The 17,766-nt window shown below is 47.4% G+C and overlaps 2 protein-coding genes across 2 annotated transcripts in view; both read left to right on the top strand.

Annotated features, from left to right (window-relative positions):
• LOC309384804 (uncharacterized protein) overlaps positions 1-17,766 on the top strand; it is a gene marked incomplete at its 3' end in the record, with an annotated part of 351,454 nt that overhangs the window by 179,667 nt on the left and 154,021 nt on the right. The window contains exon 4 of the mRNA XM_081938597.1: positions 14,709-16,035. Of the gene's footprint in view, positions 1-14,708 lie in introns of the transcript that reaches the window.
• Positions 812-14,440, top strand: LOC309384243 (uncharacterized protein; the record flags this gene model as incomplete). The annotated part of the gene is made up of 9 exons (XM_081937483.1): positions 812-860; positions 3,689-3,810; positions 7,058-7,143; positions 7,266-7,700; positions 8,050-8,371; positions 8,626-8,740; positions 8,852-8,919; positions 9,676-9,805; positions 12,739-14,440. 9 exons carry the CDS (start codon positions 812-814, stop codon positions 14,052-14,054), a joined length of 2,643 nt encoding a protein of 880 aa, XP_081793609.1. The 3' UTR covers positions 14,055-14,440.

Genomic DNA, 17,766 nt, shown 5'->3' with positions numbered 1-17,766 from the left:
AGAAAGAGAGGGAGGGAGTTTTAAGCATTTGATAAATAAATCAGCAGCTGGTGATAAATGCGCAATTGGGACCTTTCATGACCCAACTACGTGACATCATCAGTGCTCGAAGGAGGGAAGTTTGGTTTTATGCTACATTATATATATATATATATATATATGTATATATATATCCAGGAATTGCCCCTGCCAGGATTGGTGGGAGGGGATATTTCTCCCCTCCCCTCCCCCCTTTATTTCTTTCCAAGCCAAATATGACCGACATTTGGGGTGGGTTCAGTGGGGCACAAGCAGAAGCCCCTCCCCCTCCCACAAAGGACCCCCCTGGTCCAGCCTGAAGGAAGAAAAGGGAATCCCATTAACTTTCCCTCCCTTCCCACAAGCTCCTCCCCACCACTTGTTCTCTTGGTGTGCAGTGCCTTATAGCGTCTTTTTGAGGGCAGAAGTTGAAACAATTTATGTCCAGAATACGAGGGGTCTGTAAATATTTTCACCGCCCTCTTTTTGACTCGTGCAGCATACAGGTCCCCAATGGAAGGCAGGTTGGTAGCCATTGTTATTTCTGCAGTTCTGATTATCCTCTGAAGTCTCTGTCTGTCTCTCAAGGCACGCCCCCCCCCATCTCAGTTGAAGAAACAGCTCCCCACCCCACTAGTTTAGTGGTGCAACAATCCGTGGCTTCGCTTTCCAGATGCAAAAATGGGAGGGGGCTCTTTCCTCCCTCCAGCTGCAGCCCCCTCCCCACCCCACCCCCAGCCTGCCTTAACTGTCAGCCCTCAGGCAGCCATCCAGGGGGACCCTGTCCATCACCATGCCCACCATGCAACGCTGCCACGTTCATGTTGCCTCTCTGATGTCGAGTGAGCCTCTAGATGCATGTGGCTCAGCAGTGGCATGAAATCAAACCCATTCACAGTACGGTAGGGGGTATACCCAGTACTACTATGTACTCCATTGTTATGTGCAACCTCAGCAAATGGCAGTAGACACGCCAAGTCAGTTTGCTGGTACTGCACATAACAACGGAGATACCGGAGATACCGTTCCACTGCAGCATTAGTTCACTCTGCGGTGCCGTTGGTAGCCGGATGGAATGCAGAACTCATGACGAGCATCGGGTTCGCTTAACGTCTGCCACAAAAAAGGCTATAATGTGAAGATTCACTTTACGACCATCACAACTTATGACCGAAATCATGGGTTCAGTTCGCCATACGTAGAGGACTCAACTTTGTTTCCGGGCATCTATGATGAGCTGTATCCAAACTCATCTGGAAAACGTTTTGTGAGTTGCATCAAAGATACATTAATTTGTGAGGCTGCATAGCTGGGGCCTGCCCAGAGTGTGCTGTAATATGGAAGGCAGTATAAATGTTTTAAATAACCAGATAAATAGTTATGGAAATGAGCAGCAGTGAGATTCAAATAATTTAACAACCGGTTCTCTGCCGTAATGACCAGCTGGGTAGGCATGGCTGGGTGGTCATGTGACTGGGTGGGCGTCAGGGACGAGCGAGATAAGGAGTGGCTGGGGGGGGAGGGGAGGAGTGAGACAGGGCTGGGCGTGGCAAAGCGCACTATTTAGCTGGTTCACTGAACTCCACAAAAAATTAGCTGCTGGTTTTGCTGAACCAGTGTGAACCGGCTGAATCCCACCACTGGAGATAAGGGAGATGATGCCAAGGGAAGGCATTTGTTTTTAACAAACTGGGTCCTCTGAATCAGCCTTGAGTTTCCCTGGTAAGTAAAGAAGAAAGGGGGTCCTGTAATTGTTGGGGGGGTGTATGTCTGGGTCACTCTCTGCTCTCTGACTTTTTGTTTCAACAGGTGATGGGCAAGAGGATCTGCCTTGGCCATGGCTGGCGCCGTTAGGAAAAAGAAATTATCCTGTAAAAGAGGAAAAGTTTCACAATCAATGGGAACCAGAAAGAGTTGAAAAAAATGAATCAATTGATAGAGGGGGGGGGAATCATCCCATTCTCCCCCTCCGGAACTCGGTGCCTTCCTGAGCCAAGAAGATCAAAAGGAAAAATGTCTGGGATACGGGGAGATACGGACGGACAAATCCGGTTTTAGTCAGGACAGCAAAACCCACCCTGTGGAGCTGGCAGCAGAGCCGGACAGTGAGGAAGTTGGAGAGGAACATGGGCCAGTCCTGGAGTCTGGGGAATACTCGGACGAGGGCTCTGCATCGGAGGCAGAGAGTGGGTCAGGGCCATCTGGGAGTTATGTGCTGCCTCCGGAGCCTCCAGAATCGGACATCAGCGAGGCAGAGGAACAGGGGGAGCCTGTTCCTAGAGCGTGCATGCGCAGAGCTGCCAGAAGGCAAGAACAATTAAGACAAAAGGGCGACTCGGGAGTAAGGCTTGGAGATGATTGGCTCCTCCCATAATACATAAAGGAGGAGCAAAGGCACGTGAGCATTTGCAGGAAGCAACTTTGCTCATTCTGGTCAAAGTCCGAAGCTCCGTTTTGACTCTGTGCTCCGTGTGGCCTTGCAAAGCTAATTGGCAATTAGGTCTTTGGCAGCGTTTCAAGGGAGGTAAAGGGGTGTGTGTTAGGGTGTAACCAACAAGTTGGGTAGACAATATATTGCACAAGGCATGTTATGTATCTTTAAGAGAGGAGCTCTGCTAATTAGTAGATTACAGCATTTAAATTGCAGCTGATGTTTTCTCTCTCTCTCTCTCTCTTGTTTGATGTATGATAACTGCTGTCTAACTGTTACTACTGTTGCTATTACTTACTGTGTGTAAGTTATTTGCTACTTGTATCCAAGTTATCTTGGTAGTATTGGACTGTTTTTTCTGTGTATGACTTTTTGGCTGTGTTTATGGATTTTGCTATATTCTTCAAAAAGTAAAGTTTATTTTGTTACTTTACTATCCATTATTCAGTGTGGTTGCTTTATCTATCGCACGCTGCGTATACTTTACAGGGTTGCTCTGTTATAACCTCGACCTGGGGTTCATTGCTAGTGCTTAATCGCACCAGTACCTAACAGGGTGCTTATCAGCCTTATCCCGAAAGACTTTGGCAGACTTCTGTTGGAGTCTTTATAAACTATTGGTGACTCATTACGGGCTGTGAAGTTGTAAGTTGTAAGCTGTAAGTTGAGGACTACCTGTTATACAGCTGGGTGACAATGGTTGGTAGGAGCCCAGGAAAATACAACCTCAGAACAACCAGAAGGATGCGAAATGAAGCGAAGCCTCTTCTAGATCCTGCAAAAGGTAAAAAAAGAAAATGTGGAGGTGGAGAGGAGAAGGCACCTGTGCTTGGTTGATATTTGGACTAGTGGTGGGATTCAACATTTTTTTACTACCGGTTCTGTGGGTGTGGTGTTGCTTGGTGGGCGTGGCAGGAGAAGGTTACTGCAAAATCCCCATTCCCTCCTAATCAGCTGGGAGTCGGGAGGCAGAGAATAAATGGGGGCGGAGCCAATCAGAGATGGTATTTGCCGGTTTTCTGAACTATTCAAAATTTCCACTACCGGTTCTCCAGAACTGGTCAGAACCTGCTGAATACCACCTCTGGTGGGCACCGCCTTATGCCCCCCCCCTGCACCCAGAGCTTCCTTTGGGTGGCTCAACTCTCCTCTGACTCCTGGGGACTCTCGGTGGTCCCATCTCCCCCCCCCCAGCCCTCAACTTGCGTTCCTAAGGCACCCCAAGTCCCCTCCTTGCAGGATCACCTGGCATTACAGGCGGGCTCTGCAAGGGGGTGCCCCACGGCAGCTTTGGAGGCAAAGGAACAGGGCGTGGAGCAGCTGCACTGAAGGATCCCTTTGGGGCACTTTTGTGCTGCCAGGTGGGGCTCTCTATCAGAGGGGCAAAGGCAGAGCTTTTGGTGTACCCACTGTGGGAGAAAGGTGGACGTGAAAGGTCCCTTCCAGATGCGCGGCCATTGGGCCCTGGGTCAGTGGTGGGATTCAAAAACTTTTGCTACCGGTTCTGTGGGTGTGGCTTGGTAGGCATGACATACCTGGTGGGCGTGGCAGGGGAAGGATACTGCAAAATCCCCATTTCCTCCCGATCAGCTGGGACTCAGGAGGGAGAGAATAGATGGGGGCAGGGCCAGCCAGAGGTGGTATTTACCTGGGGTGTGTGTGGTCGCAATGGCTGGGCTTCCGATTCTCCAGCCCCCGTGGAATTGCTCTCCCCGAGGGATGATTTTCCAAGGGTGGGGGGGGGAGACGTCATTTCTGTCACTTCCTCCAAGCTTGGAGAAAAGTTCCCACCGGGAATCGGAGGATTTCTCTCCTGCGCCACTTCAGAGCGAGGCTGGGAGAGGTTTCCCTCCCTGGGACGTCGATGAAACAGCCGCGGGGATGGAGCATCTCAAGATCCAGGCGGAGCACAAACCGCAACCGGGAAGGCCAGAATGAAACCGGTAAGAATTCGGAGCTTCTCGCTGGCCTGAAAGACCCCCCGTGAGCTCCCCCCCCCCACTTTCTCCGCTTCTCCCTCTGCTCTGAACTTTCTCCCCTAGTGGGTGACGTCACAAAGGACTCTGGCCGGAGACTGGTGACGTTGCAGAAGGGAGAATTCTCATTGGTTCTTCCACTTCTTCAAGGGCACTTCCAGTTCTAAAGCCCGATAAACACGCTTCCCCACTGCGGACCCACCGATTCCCTCCCTGGGGCTGGAAGCGCCATGGGCTCTGCTGGGGGAGGTGGGGGGCGGGCGCTGGGGCCAGATCCCTAGAAGCATCCCTGCGGCCAATTCGCTCTCACAGGGAGGGCCTTCTCCTGGTGCCGTCCACGAGGCAATGCCAACGGGCGACACCGAGGAGTAGGGCCTTCTCTGTGATGGGCCCAACCCTCTGGAATGACCTCCCCCCCGACATTAGAACCACTACTGACCTCCGCTCCTTCCGACAGAAATTGAAGACACACCTGTTCCGACTGGCTGGTCTGGCATAATTTATAACGTCTACCTCCTGGCATACACATGGGCGGGTGGGGGCCAGGCGCTGGAAGTGACCCTCAGTGCTCCAGGGGGAGAGGGGAAGAAAGGGGCTGGTGGTGGGACCCCCCAGGCGTGGCTTTGGGAAAGGAGGCGAGGGCAAGAGAGGCGGGAGCCTGCAGGAGCCTTCCTCCCTTCCCACAGGAGGACGCAGACGGACTCCTCTGTCGGTTGTGGCCGAGGTGGGGAGGGAGTTGTGGGGAAGCAGCCGAGATGAGTAATCCAAGAATTCTCTCTGGCAGCTGTGGGGGTCCCAGCCTCCCCCCCTCCCCCAGACAGGGATCCCGATTGAACCACTCATCCCCAAGACAGCTGCCTCGCCTCCAGTGACACACACACACACACACACACACAGGGGAGCCCACTCGCTCTCGGAGGACCACCCTGAGACAGCTCTGCCCGAGGGACTTCTTTCCAAGGCGGGGGACGGGTCGCCATTTCTTGCTTTCCTCCCTTCGGTAAAACAGCAGCCTGGGTGAGGGGTGGGGAATCCCACTGTCCCGGCTTATTCTCACAACGGAGCATAAAATAAGGAACCCACACCTGGGTGGGTCGGAACTGAAACGATGAGAAGAGTTTGGGAGGAGAGGGAGGGAGAGAGAGGGAGGGGGAGAGAGGGGGGAGAGGGGGAAGAGAGGGAGGGGGAGAGAGGGAGAGGGGGAAAGAGGGAGGGGGAGGGATGGAAGGAGATGGAGAGGGGGAGAGGGAGGGAGGGAGAGGGGGAAGAGGGAGGAGACGACAGTGGGAGAGGGGGAAGAGAGGGAGGGGGAGGGAGGTCGGAGGGGGGAGAGGGAGAGGGGGAAAAGAGGGAGGGAGGGAGGGAGGGAGAGGCAAGAAGAGGGAGAGTAGGAAAGGGAGGGGGAGAGGGAGGGAGAGGGGGAGAGAGGCAGAGAGGAAGGGGTTCACGCTTTGCTACCCTCTGATTTCCCCCCCTCCCCATTGAGATCAACAACAGCGATTCTTGAACCAAAACTGACCTTCTATTTCAGTGGGTCAACCCCCCCAACGCTGGAAAGCTCCAAGGGCCCCCAAGGGCAGCCCCTTTTCCAGGAATAGAAAGGGTCAAAACGGAGGCTTTGAGGAGGGCGTGGGGAGGGGCAGTACCACCCAGGACAGAGATTTGGCTACAGTTTGGATGAGGGGCCAGAGAATATGTGGCTGCGTGTCTGAAGCATCCAAGAACTCCCCCCCCCCAAGTCCTCGCTGGCTGCGGGGGTGCGACTCCCCTTCCTTCTGGTATCCACTGCAGCCCCACTCCATGCCGGATTGGTGGGGAGGGCAAACAGAAGTCCATACTCCCCTCCAGGGCTGGCCTGAAGGACCCCCTTGAGCTGCGGCCTCCCCAAGACTGAAAGAAGCCCCCTCCCACTTTCTCCGCTTCTCTCTCTCTCTCTGCCGAACTACCCTGTGTATGATTTTAACCACTTTTCCATCCTTTTAAACTTTTTGTTTCGCTGACTGTAGCTAACCGCTTTGTTTGACATTGTCGATGCCAAACGTGGTCGAATCTTTTCGTTTTCTCATTTTTATTTGTGGCCTAATAATATATCCCTGCCTTAAATTCTCCAAGGGGCTTAAGCTTCCTAGTCACATTTCTTGAATTTCCTACTCAATCCCTATGTAAAAATATGTTTTCCCTCATGATGGTTTAGCTTTATATTCCTTTTTCAGGGCCTTCCTTTTCTTCCATAAGAAGAGGCCGGAGAGGTCTCTGCCCTTTCTGCTCCCCCTTCGCTGAGCTAATAGTTGGAGAAGGGCCGCTGTATGTATTGAATTAAAGATTGAATTAAGCTGTAAAAATGTTTTTTTTTCCTCATCATAGTTTAGATTTATATTTCTTTTCCACGATCTTCCTTTCTTAATTTTGTAATTCCACCTTTTCTCCAGTCAGAAATGAAACGCCCCTTCCCCCCTCTTCCTTTCTCAACGAAGGAGCCTCGTTATGAGGTAAAATTTTCGGAATATCCAGAGGTTTCAAGTTTTTCATCCATTTTGGAACAACTGGTTTTCTTTTTTCTTTTCGTTCAGGGTCGGCCATGCCTTTCCCTACTCCCATGCCCATCATTCCCGCCCTCTCCCTTTCCCCTCAGAGGCGCTCCTCTTTCCCGCCTTTTCGACAATCCTGGCACTTTGCGGCAAATCCACCAGGGGGCGCCCTCTGCCATGAGAAGCTAATGTAAGGCGCTCCCCCATTGGCCCACTGGAGGGTGAACGTCACGGCTGCCTTTCCGAAGGGAGTGAGGTCACAAACGCTCCAGGAAGACGCGCTCGCTCTGCTTAAGCCTCCTCGCTCCGCAGGAGGCGGAGAGGCTGCGGGAGGGTCTGGCTGAGGGGAGATCCAGACGTGCCCCGGGTGAGGGAGGGGGGCGGGGCTCTTCCAGTGGAAAAGGAGGCGGAGAAGGGGGAGACCCGCGCCCGGCCTTCCTCCGGCTTCAACCCCGGGTCCCATGTTCCCCAGCCGCCCTCTCCATGCAGGGGGAAGCAGGGATGCCAGGAAGGCGGTGGGGATTTGATGAAGAGCTCGAGTGGGGAGGTGGCGGGGAGGGTCGCCCAGCAGGAAAGGAGAGAAGCCGGGCGAGGAGGAGGCAGGATTCGCACCGGGCTCCCCGAGGACCCCATCCTGTCTTCTGAGGGGGAGAGAAGCGAGGCGGCCTCTCCAGCTGCCTCCTTCTCGGCCCTGGTTGGGGGGACCTCGGCCCTGTGCAGGGATGAGCCGCTTGGGGCTCCGGGCAGGTTGGGTGAAGGTTCTAAAGTGGTTGAATTCCACTTTCTAATTCTTGGCTTTTCTTTTTCTTTCCATCTCAGATACAGACACTGGAAGCCATTTGTGGTCTTTCCAAGGCAAAAGTTTCTCTTGGGGAGGAAAAAAAAAGAGCGGAATAACTTGCAGGGATCCGTCCTGGGGCACCAGAAATTGCCCCGTGAAGGAAAAGGCACCTGGAGACCCACCAGAGTCCTTGGACTCACCTGGAGTTGCTCTGCAGGACAGAGAAAGGATGGAGACACAACCTTTGGCCAAAGAGGGAAGCGGAAAAGGCCCTTCAGCTGCTCAGCCTGGGAAGGGGGGGAAGCCCTGGACAAGGACTGGGCAGAAGATCCTGGAGGAGGAAACCATCCGCCCTTCCGAAGTTCAGCCCGAGAAACTCATCCATTACCGGGAGTCTGAGGGTCCCCGAGGACTTTGCAGCCGACTCCATGACGTTTGCAGGCGATGGCTAAGACCAGAAAAGCACAACAAAGCCCAGATGTTGGACCTGGTGGTTCTGGAGCAGCTCCTGGCTATCCTGCCCCCAGAGATGGAGAGCTGGGTGCGGGAGTGTGGAGCAGAGAGCAGCTCCCAGGCGGTGGCCCTGGCGGAAGGCTTCCTCCTGAGCCAAGCGGAGGAGCAGAAGGTCCAGTTGCAGGTGAGAGACTTTAGGGAGCTCAAAAGGGAATAGAGAAAGTGTCTGAATAGTTCACCCCTCCTTCCCAAACTTCTTTGGCCTTCATCATATGTGGCAATTCACCAATTCTTGTAGGACATTGTTCCATTGTTTTCTCATTCATCCTCACAGATGGATATTGGGGGCTTTGAGGTTGTGTTCCGAATATAGGAATCCACTTTGTGGCATGTGATGTACATTAATTCTGCTTCTTTTTTCCTTCCTCCTATTTGAAGTGCTGCAATGTGGAGATCAGAGATCCTGCGGGAATGAAGAATCCATCAAATCCCCCTCAGGAGCTATTTTTCAGGAGGATCCCTTGGGAAGATCAAAGTCAGGACAGCTCAGGAGGTAATGGAAGATCCTCCGATTGCCCATCTGTCTTACTTTCACTCTCTCTTCTATAGAATACCTCCTCCTCTTTTGTTAAATATGCATTTTGAAATTATTGATTCCTTTCAGAGAAACAAAGAATGAATCTTTCTGGTTTTTATGACGGAGATCAAACAGCAGTTGGACCTCCAAATCAGGTGAGAAAGGGAAAATATATTAGATTTGTATTCTTCCATCACGAAAGTGAAGTGGGTCTGCAGAGTGCTCTCTTCCTTCTGTTTTCCCCTCTTGTTTGGCCTGGATTATTTTTGTGTTCTTCCGCAACATGGACAGCAGAATGGCAGGTTCAAGTTGCTGTCAGTCAGAATAGCTTCCTCTGATTATCTTGTTCTGCTAGGTACCCCTCCAACCTTGAGCTTACAACAAGCAATTTTTAAAGGTCCTTCAATAAATAGGAATAAAGGTATCACAGTGGCAGGAACTGCTAGAGACTCTTTTTTTTGGTAATTCTTTGAATTGTTAAGGGCTAATGAAAAGTGACTAAATACTCACATTGCCACATTACCATTTTTTAAAAAGCTTCATTTATAACCTGTAGTTCAAAAATAAGGAAATCGTATTAAAAAATAAAGCAGGCTATTAAAATCCAAAGGGAGTGGCCATGTTAGCCATGCAATCATGATACTTTGGGCTACAAAATTATTTCCAATCCTATGATTTGAGCCAGGTATCACCTATTCTATGTCAATGCATTTTGTTTTTCATTACTAAATGTAGAGCCCTACATTTCTCACTGTTGATTTCATTTCGTTAGATGTGTCCCAGTCTATCGATCCTTCTATATCTGGAGCTTATCTTCTGGAGAGTTGGTATTCCTGTGAGTTTGGTCTTGTCTTGAGATTTGATGAGTTCCCCTTCTATCCTCCTGTTCTCTTCTGTTTTTCCGTGTTCAGGGGAGTCTGGTGTCCTTCGAGGAGGTGGCTGTGTATTTCTCTGAGGAGGAGTGGTCTCAGATGGATCCTAACCAAAAGATGCTGCATTCAGAAGTCATGCTTGAAAACCATAGGAACGTGGTCTCTCTGGGTAAGAGTTTTCGTGTCCCCAATCAGAGACTTCAAGAAGACAGATTATAGTTAGTTTTTTAATTAAAAAACCACTGATCAGATATCGTGTCTTGAGAGGGAGAAGGAAAGGATCTTCTCGTGCTCCAAGGAAGGAAAGAGTCGATGTCTCTTTGCTTAGATACTGTCATTTCTTATCTATATTTTTCCATTTCTATTTGAAGTTATGTGTGGAGGCTGAAAAGAATGAGGTGTGATTTTATGTGTCCTCTGGAGGTCACGTGAGAGGAATGTCTTGTCATTTGTCCTCTGAAACCTCCAATATTGTGTGAGAACAACTTTCACACTCAGCCCATGAAAGAGCATTCTCCCAATTCAATTCAAGCGCAAAGCCCTCAAGCAATGTCACTCAGAGCATCCCTAGGGTACAGGTAATCCCCGAGTTAGACAGTTCGCTTAGCAACTGTTCCAAGTAACGACGAGCCCTCCCCCAAGTACTTGAGACCCAGTCCCGAAATTATGAGTATTGCAGCACTAAGGCCATCGTTCACACTCACGAATGACAGCAGAGGCTCTGCAATATTTGTCCTACCTATTACCCCACCCCACCCCCAGCGACCTACCGTATTTTTCAGACTGTAAGATGCACTCCCCCCCCCCCAAAAAAAAAGGTGGGTGGAAATGTCTGTACATCTTATAGAGCAAATACGGGCCAACAACGAGCCCACTTTTGGCCTCTATAGGCCTCCATGTATCACGTTTTTGCCCTCCTCTTCATCAGGGAGGCTGAAAACAGGAATGCACACAGGATTTGGGAGGCCAGAAATGAGCCCCTTTTTGGCCTGCAGAGTGCTTCTGGATGCCAGAGAAGGGAAAGATGGGAGGCACGGAGTAAAAAAGATGTGGAGACTCTAGAAAGAGTGCAGAGAAGAGCAACAAAGATGATTAGGGGACTGGAGGCTAAAACATAGGAAGAACAGTTGCAGGAACTGGGTATGTCTAGCTTAAGAGAAAGAAGGACTAGGGGAGACATGATAGTCTCCAATATCTCAGGGGTTGCCACAAAGAAGAGGGAGTCAAGCTATTCTCCAAAGCAGACAAGAAGCAATAGGTGGAAACTAATCAAGGAAAGAAGCAACTTAGAACTGAGGAGAAATTTCCTGATATTTGGAACAATTAATCAGTGAAACAACTAGCCTCCAGAAGTTGTGAATGCTACAACACTGCAACTTTTTAAGATGTTGGATAACCATTTGTCTGAACTGGTGTTGGGTTTCTTGTCTAAGCAGGGGGTTGGACTAGAAGACCTCTAAAGTCCCTTCCAACTCTTATTCTATTGTATTCCTTAACTCAAAACTGACTGAGTGAGATTTGCATATATATCTTATTTTTCAGAGTATAGGACTCACCAGAGTATAAGACGCACCTTTTGAAGAGGCAGTTTTTTTTAAAAAAAGTAGGTAGGTAGATAGAGGGATAGAGAGGGAAAGAAAGAGAGAGAAATACAGTAGGTAGGTAGGGAGAGAGAGAGAGAGAATAGGTAGGTAGGTAGGTAGGTAGATGAGAGAGAGAGAGAGAGAGAGAGAGAGAGAGAGAGAGAGAGAGAGAAATACAGTAGATAGGGAGAGAGAGAGTAGGTAGGTAGGTAGATATTTCCAGGTGTATTTATCCATGGGCTGGAGAAGGAAATCGCTGACAATCTGCAACACCTAAGACTTTGTTTATTTATTTTATTTATTTATTATTCACATTTATAGACCGCCCCTCTCCCGGAAAGGACTCGGGGCGGTTTCTGCTGGCAATCAGTTAAAGAGCTTCCCAAAAGGGGGGAAAAAGTTTTTGCACTCTGCAAACCTCCGAAAAACGGCCCTTTTTAAAAAAAAAGGCATGAATAGCCTGGGGGGGGGGGCGCTTGTCCAGTGTTCCCGGAGGGGGGGGGCAAAAACGTCAAAAAAATTGCATGCATAGCCTTATGAAGACTTATAGGGCGCTGTGGGGGGGGAAAACGGCCCATCTTTTGCTCATTTCTGCCCTCCCCAGTGCCCAGGAGCTCTCTGAAAGCCTCCATAACGGTATGCATGGCCATTTTGGTGAAGGGGGGGGGGAGCTTTGGGAAGCAAAAAATGCTGTATTTGATGTATAAGATGCACCCAGATTTTCAGCCTCTTTTTTGAGGAAAAAGGTGTGTCTTATACTCCGAAAAATATGTAGATTTTGTTGTTATTTGCGAAGTTATGTCCAACCCACCGCAACCCCATTGACAATGTTCCTCCAGGCCTTCTTGTCCATTACCATCTTCTGTAGTCCATTCAAGCTTATGCCTACTGCTTTGGTGACTCCAGCCACCACATTCTGTATCATCCCTTTCTTCTTTTGCCCTCCATCTTTCCCAGCATGAGGCTCTTCTCCAGGGAGTCCTTCCTTCTCATTAGGTGGCCAAAGTATTTGAGTTTCATCTTCAGGCTCTGGCCTTCTAAACAGCAGTCAGGGTTGATTCTCCTCTAGGACTGACTGGTTTGATCGCCTTGCAGTCCAAGGGACTCGCAGGAGTCTTTAGTTCCTCTTCACTTTCTGCCATTAGAGTGGTATCATCTGCATATCTTCAGGTTGTTGATAATTTCTCCCAGTAATCTTAATTCCAACTTTTGATTCATCTAGCCCTGCCTTTCTCATGATGTGCCCTGCTTGTAAGTTAAATAGGAAGGGTGACGGTATACAGCCTTATATACAGCATATATAGATAGATAATTGTAAAGAAAGAGATGTTTTCTAGGTATTTTCAAAGCTTTCAGACTCTTGAATATAGAAATCATCATATCTATATCACATGTAAGCATGCAAACATACAACCTAATGGAATTTATGAGAAATTCAGAAGGAAATTCACTTGACTTTCTACACTTTGACCTTTTTCGCTAACCTTGTTATCGTTTTCATTTCTCTTTTTCTTTGAAGGTAACAATGGGCAGGAGAATCAAGATTCCTGTGAACTTTTACAAATGACCAATGCTAAAGATGGAATGGAGAAATTTGGAATTCGAATGGAATTCGAAAGCCATGAGAAAAACCAGTCAAAAAATTGGAATCAGGAAAGCTCATCTTCCACTGATGTTACAATGCAACACTTTCTTGCCCAACAAGAGAAAATAAGGAACAAATATGTTGGGAAAAGTGCGAAGCTAATCAAAGCTGATGTACAAGTAAATGAATGCTATTTAACCCCAAACAAAGGAGACAATGCTATAAGAAGACACATGGACCAAAATTACAATGAGACATTCATTCTTTCTCTTGGAAGTAATTTCCTTACATCTCACAAAGCGATTGATACAAAAGAGAAGCCTTATAAATGTTTGGAATGTGGAAAATGTTTTGGCACAAATGGGCATCTTACTTCCCATAAGATGATCCACACAGGGGAGAAACCATATAAATGCATGGAGTGTGGAAAGACCTTTGCTCATAGCAGTACACTTAGTTCCCATAAAAGGATCCACACAGGGGAGAAGCCATATAAATGCATGGAGTGTGGAAAGACCTTTGCTCATAGCAGTACACTTAGTTCCCATAATATGATCCACACAGGGGAGAAGCCGTATAAATGCCTGGAGTGTGGAAAGACCTTTGCTCATAGCAGTACACTTACTTCCCATAAGATGATCCACACAGGGGAGAAGCCATATAAATGCATGGAGTGTGGAAAGACCTTTGGTTATAGCCGAACACTTACTTCCCATAAGAAGGTCCACACAGGGGAGAAGCCGTATAAATGCATGGAGTGTGGAAAGATGTTTACTCGTGGCAGTGGACTAAGAAGCCACAAAAAAATCCACTCAGGAGAGAAACCATTTAAATGCATGGAATGTGGAAAGACCTTTTCTAAAAGAGGTAACCTTATTTCCCATAAGATGATTCACACGGGGGAGAAGCCGTATAAGTGCATGGAGTGTGGAAAGACCTTTGCTCAATACAGTACACTTAGTTCCCATAAGATGATCCACACAGAGGAGAAGCCGTATAAATGCCTGGAGTGTGGAAAGACCTTTGGTTATAGCCGAACATTTACTTCCCATAAGATGGTCCATACAGGGGAGAAGCCGTATAAATGCATAGAGTGTGGAAAAACGTTTACTCATGGCAGTGGACTAAGAAGCCACAAAAAGGTCCATTCAGGAGAGAAACCATTTAAATGCATGGAATGTGGAAAGACCTTTCCTCAAAGAAGTAATCTTATTTCCCATAAGATGATCCACATGGGAGAAGCCATATAAATGCATGGAATGTTGAAAGAGTTTTCCTGAGGATGGTCGTCATCTCAAAATGATCCACACACGAGAGAAACTAGCAATAGCAATTCCACTTAGACTTATATACCACTCCACAATGCTTTACCACACTCTGAGCCATTTATGAAGTCAGCATATTGTCCTCAACAATCTGGGTCCTCACTTTAGCAACCTCAGAAGGATAAAAGGCTGTATCAACCATGAGCCGGTCAGGATCAAACTCCTGGCTATGGGCCATTAGTCTATAGTACTGCATTCAAACCACTGAGCCACCATGTCTCTATAGATTTGTTTGTGTGTGCATATTGTGCCTTTGTGATCCAAATGAGGGAAGATTGAATCCAACAAAATGAAACTTAATGTGGAGGGACCTTGGGAGTCCGAATGGATGGTCACTTAAACGTAAGATTGTGCAGCAGCAGCCAAGAAAGCCAATGGAATCCTTGATTGCATAAAGAGAGGCATAGAATCAAAATCATGTGCATTATTAGAACTGTTGTATAAAGCCTTAGTAAGCCTATACCTGGAATACTGCATCCAGTTTTGACCACCACATTAAAAAAAAGAAGCTTAGACTTTGGATAAAGTGCAAACGAGCAGCTAAGATGATTAAAGGCCTTGAGACTACAACATATGAAGAACAGTTGCACGTTTTGTGCTTGGCTAGTCTACAGAAAAGGAGGATTAGGAGGGACACCATAGCAGTATTCCAGTACTTGAGAGGCTGCCACAAAGAGGAGGGGGGATCAATTTATTTTCCAGATCACCAGAGGGCAGGACAAGAAACAATGCATGTAAAATAATCGGAGAGAAGTAACCTCAAATTAATGAGAATCTTCCTTACAGTGAAGACAATTCAGCAGTGGAACAGCTTTCCTTCAGATATTGAGGTTGCTTCATCACTGGCATTTTTAAGAAGTGACTGGATAGTTACTTGTGTTTTTTCTTCTTCAGTAGCTGATTAATTTCTGGCTTTTCTGCAAATTCTGAAAAATGGAGGTTGGAGGTGGCAGCTTGGAAGGAGGGGGAGAAGGGCAGTCTGGACCTTCCCCTGCTGAGACCCTCTTCCCAGCTTCACGTCAGAGCTCTATTTCTTGTGAGGGAGGGATTAAGATCATCTAGACTGTCCCCAGGGATTAAGATCATCTAGACTGTCCCCAGAGACCCCCCACTCAGGGCTTATGGCTGCAACCATCCACCTGGCAGCCACTTTGCCTGAAATCCACCTGGATTAAGAGTGGTTAAGACTGAAGGCCACCAGATCCAGAAAGATCCCAGATGCTCTGCATGCTGAGATCCCCCATTCCTGAGAGGAGATTGAAGCATCAGACGATGGAATGTATGTCCAGATGAGGCCCTGGGGATCAGAGGAAGGGTCACATGTGGAGATACGATCCGTGTGTGGATGGAATGGACACGAGAGAGAGGAATATGGACTCTAATAAAACATTTTCTCTGATCTTCATTTCTTTGCCGTACAACAAACAGATAAGAGCTTTGCTATTTCCTGTCTTCTCTCACTGCAGGAGGAGGCGGGGAGTGGGGGTGTGCGCTGCCTCAGACAAAACTCTTCTTTTATTCTGCTCTGCAATAGGAAGGGGCCTGCACATTCGTAGTGGGACAGACGTTAGCACCTTACCTGTTAGAAAACCACTAGCCAGAATATTAGATACAAGAATAGATCGCTTATAAGAAACCCCCCCCAAAACCACATAGCTGACCTGGGTCAACAATAGGTGATGTGATTTCAGCTATTTACCATAAGAAGTGTCGGACTTTAGGAAGCTGAAATCCAAATAACCAATATTATCTGTTATGCATGCATTATTAGGGGAAGGGCGAAGGATTGAATGCAACCATCCCTTGACTATAAAAATTGCTGTAAGATTCTAATCTAGGCCCTTGGTTAGCTTTTCAAACCGGGGTCCTCATATCTTGGTACCAAAATAAAAGTATAATTCTGTATCACACCTTGTGTCTGGTGACTTATCGGCTTTGACACCAAGCAAGAGCCTAGTTTTGAGGACAACAAATACATTTATTTTATATAAAACTACAAGTTTGTGTCCATGTCTCCCTCTTCCTGTGTACAGCAGCTGCGCAATTCCTCCGTATTGCATCTCTTCAGCTGCACCTTCCAGTTGTGGGTTTCATCCAGTGGTGGGATTCAAAAATTTTTACTACCGGTTCTATGGGCGTGGCTTGGTGGCCATGTGGCTGGGTGAGCGTGGCCAATTCGACATAACTCACATCAAGGGGTGCCTCGCCCGGCCCCTCCCCTCCCCGCCACTCCTTGTCACGCCCAGCCTCAATGTATCTATAGTTCTGTAAAAATGTTGTTCACTTTTATTCGACTTTATTATCTGCATCTACATACTATAGATGTACTTTCACGGACCACTGAAAGGTGGACATGGCTCAGATGCTTTGCACAAGAGTGTGATAGACGGATAACAAAACAGGCTTTTGAGGGGCTGCCACAAAGAAAGGGGGGCAATATATTTTCCAAAGAAGCAGAAGGCAAAACAAGAAGCAATAGATAAAAACTGTACAAAGAGAGAAACAACCTAAAACCAAGGAGAAACTTCCTGACAGTGAGAACAATTAACTACTTGTCTCTAGACGTTCTGGGTGCTTGATCACTGGAGGTTTTGTTATTAAAGAATTTTATTGGTTTTTAAAACATTTATAGGAAAGAGTAAATAGGTCTACAAAAATTTTTGGCAGCTACATCGTGCTAAAGGTAGAAATCCCTCCAAATCTCACAACTTTTACAGAAAAAAAAAAGAAAAACCAAAGAATAAAAGATAAGCAGAAACAGCATTTTGTTATAGATTGTATCAACCATATGTTTAATCATCTCTTTTGTCGCTTCCAACAATTACGATATATCAACAATTACAATATTTCAAATACATTTATTTTTGTGACCTGAGTCTTTTCATTATTGCTCCCTCCCGCCTGTCCTCTGGCAGAGCCACGGCCCCTCCCTCCTTCATATCTTGTGTATTATCCCCTTTTTCACCACCTCCTGTAGTTTCATCCTCTAGGAGGGCACTATGTTTTTTAATGAAAGCCTCTGCCTCAATTCTAATTCTGTTTCCCTCCCAGAAGATCAACATTCCTTCTGGCAATAACCATCTAAACCAAACTACTTTGTTGTATAATGTCTTTGATAAGGAGGAATATTTCCTCCTCTTGTCTCTTATTTTTTTCGGAATCTGTTTAAGGATGGCTATTTCTTTATCTTTATATGGTCCCCCCCCCCCTTTGAGCTCCTAAAACCTCATCTCTCGTGGTCTTCCTAAGAAAATTAACGTGTACTTCTCTTGAAACATTGTGTGTTCTGGCATATGCTAAATTAATCCTATAAACCAGATCCATATCCCACCACAACTGTTCTTTATCTCTTTTAATATATTCTGCTAAAATTGTCCTCATGATATCCTTAAGATCTTCATCTTGTCTCCGGTAGGTTCTGGAATCTGAGAAAAAGGGACATTCTTTCAAGTTCCATCTTTACCATGAAATTTTCCAATTCTCTATTCCCTTTCTGAACTGCCTTGACCTCCTCCCTCATCCCAACCGTGCCCTCCTCCAACGCCCCAATCTTTTGTTTATTTTCTGTTATTTGCTGTTGTACATCTCTGAGCTGTTCTTTAAAATCTGTCACTTCATTTTTCAATTCGCTTTGTCC

The sequence above is a fragment of the Natrix helvetica genome (genome assembly GCF_964273705.1).
Source record: "Natrix helvetica genome assembly, chromosome: 1".
NCBI classification, from domain to species: domain Eukaryota; kingdom Metazoa; phylum Chordata; class Lepidosauria; order Squamata; family Natricidae; genus Natrix; species Natrix helvetica.
Note: the sequence above shows the minus strand (reverse complement) of the source record. Positions and strands in the feature narration are given on the sequence as shown.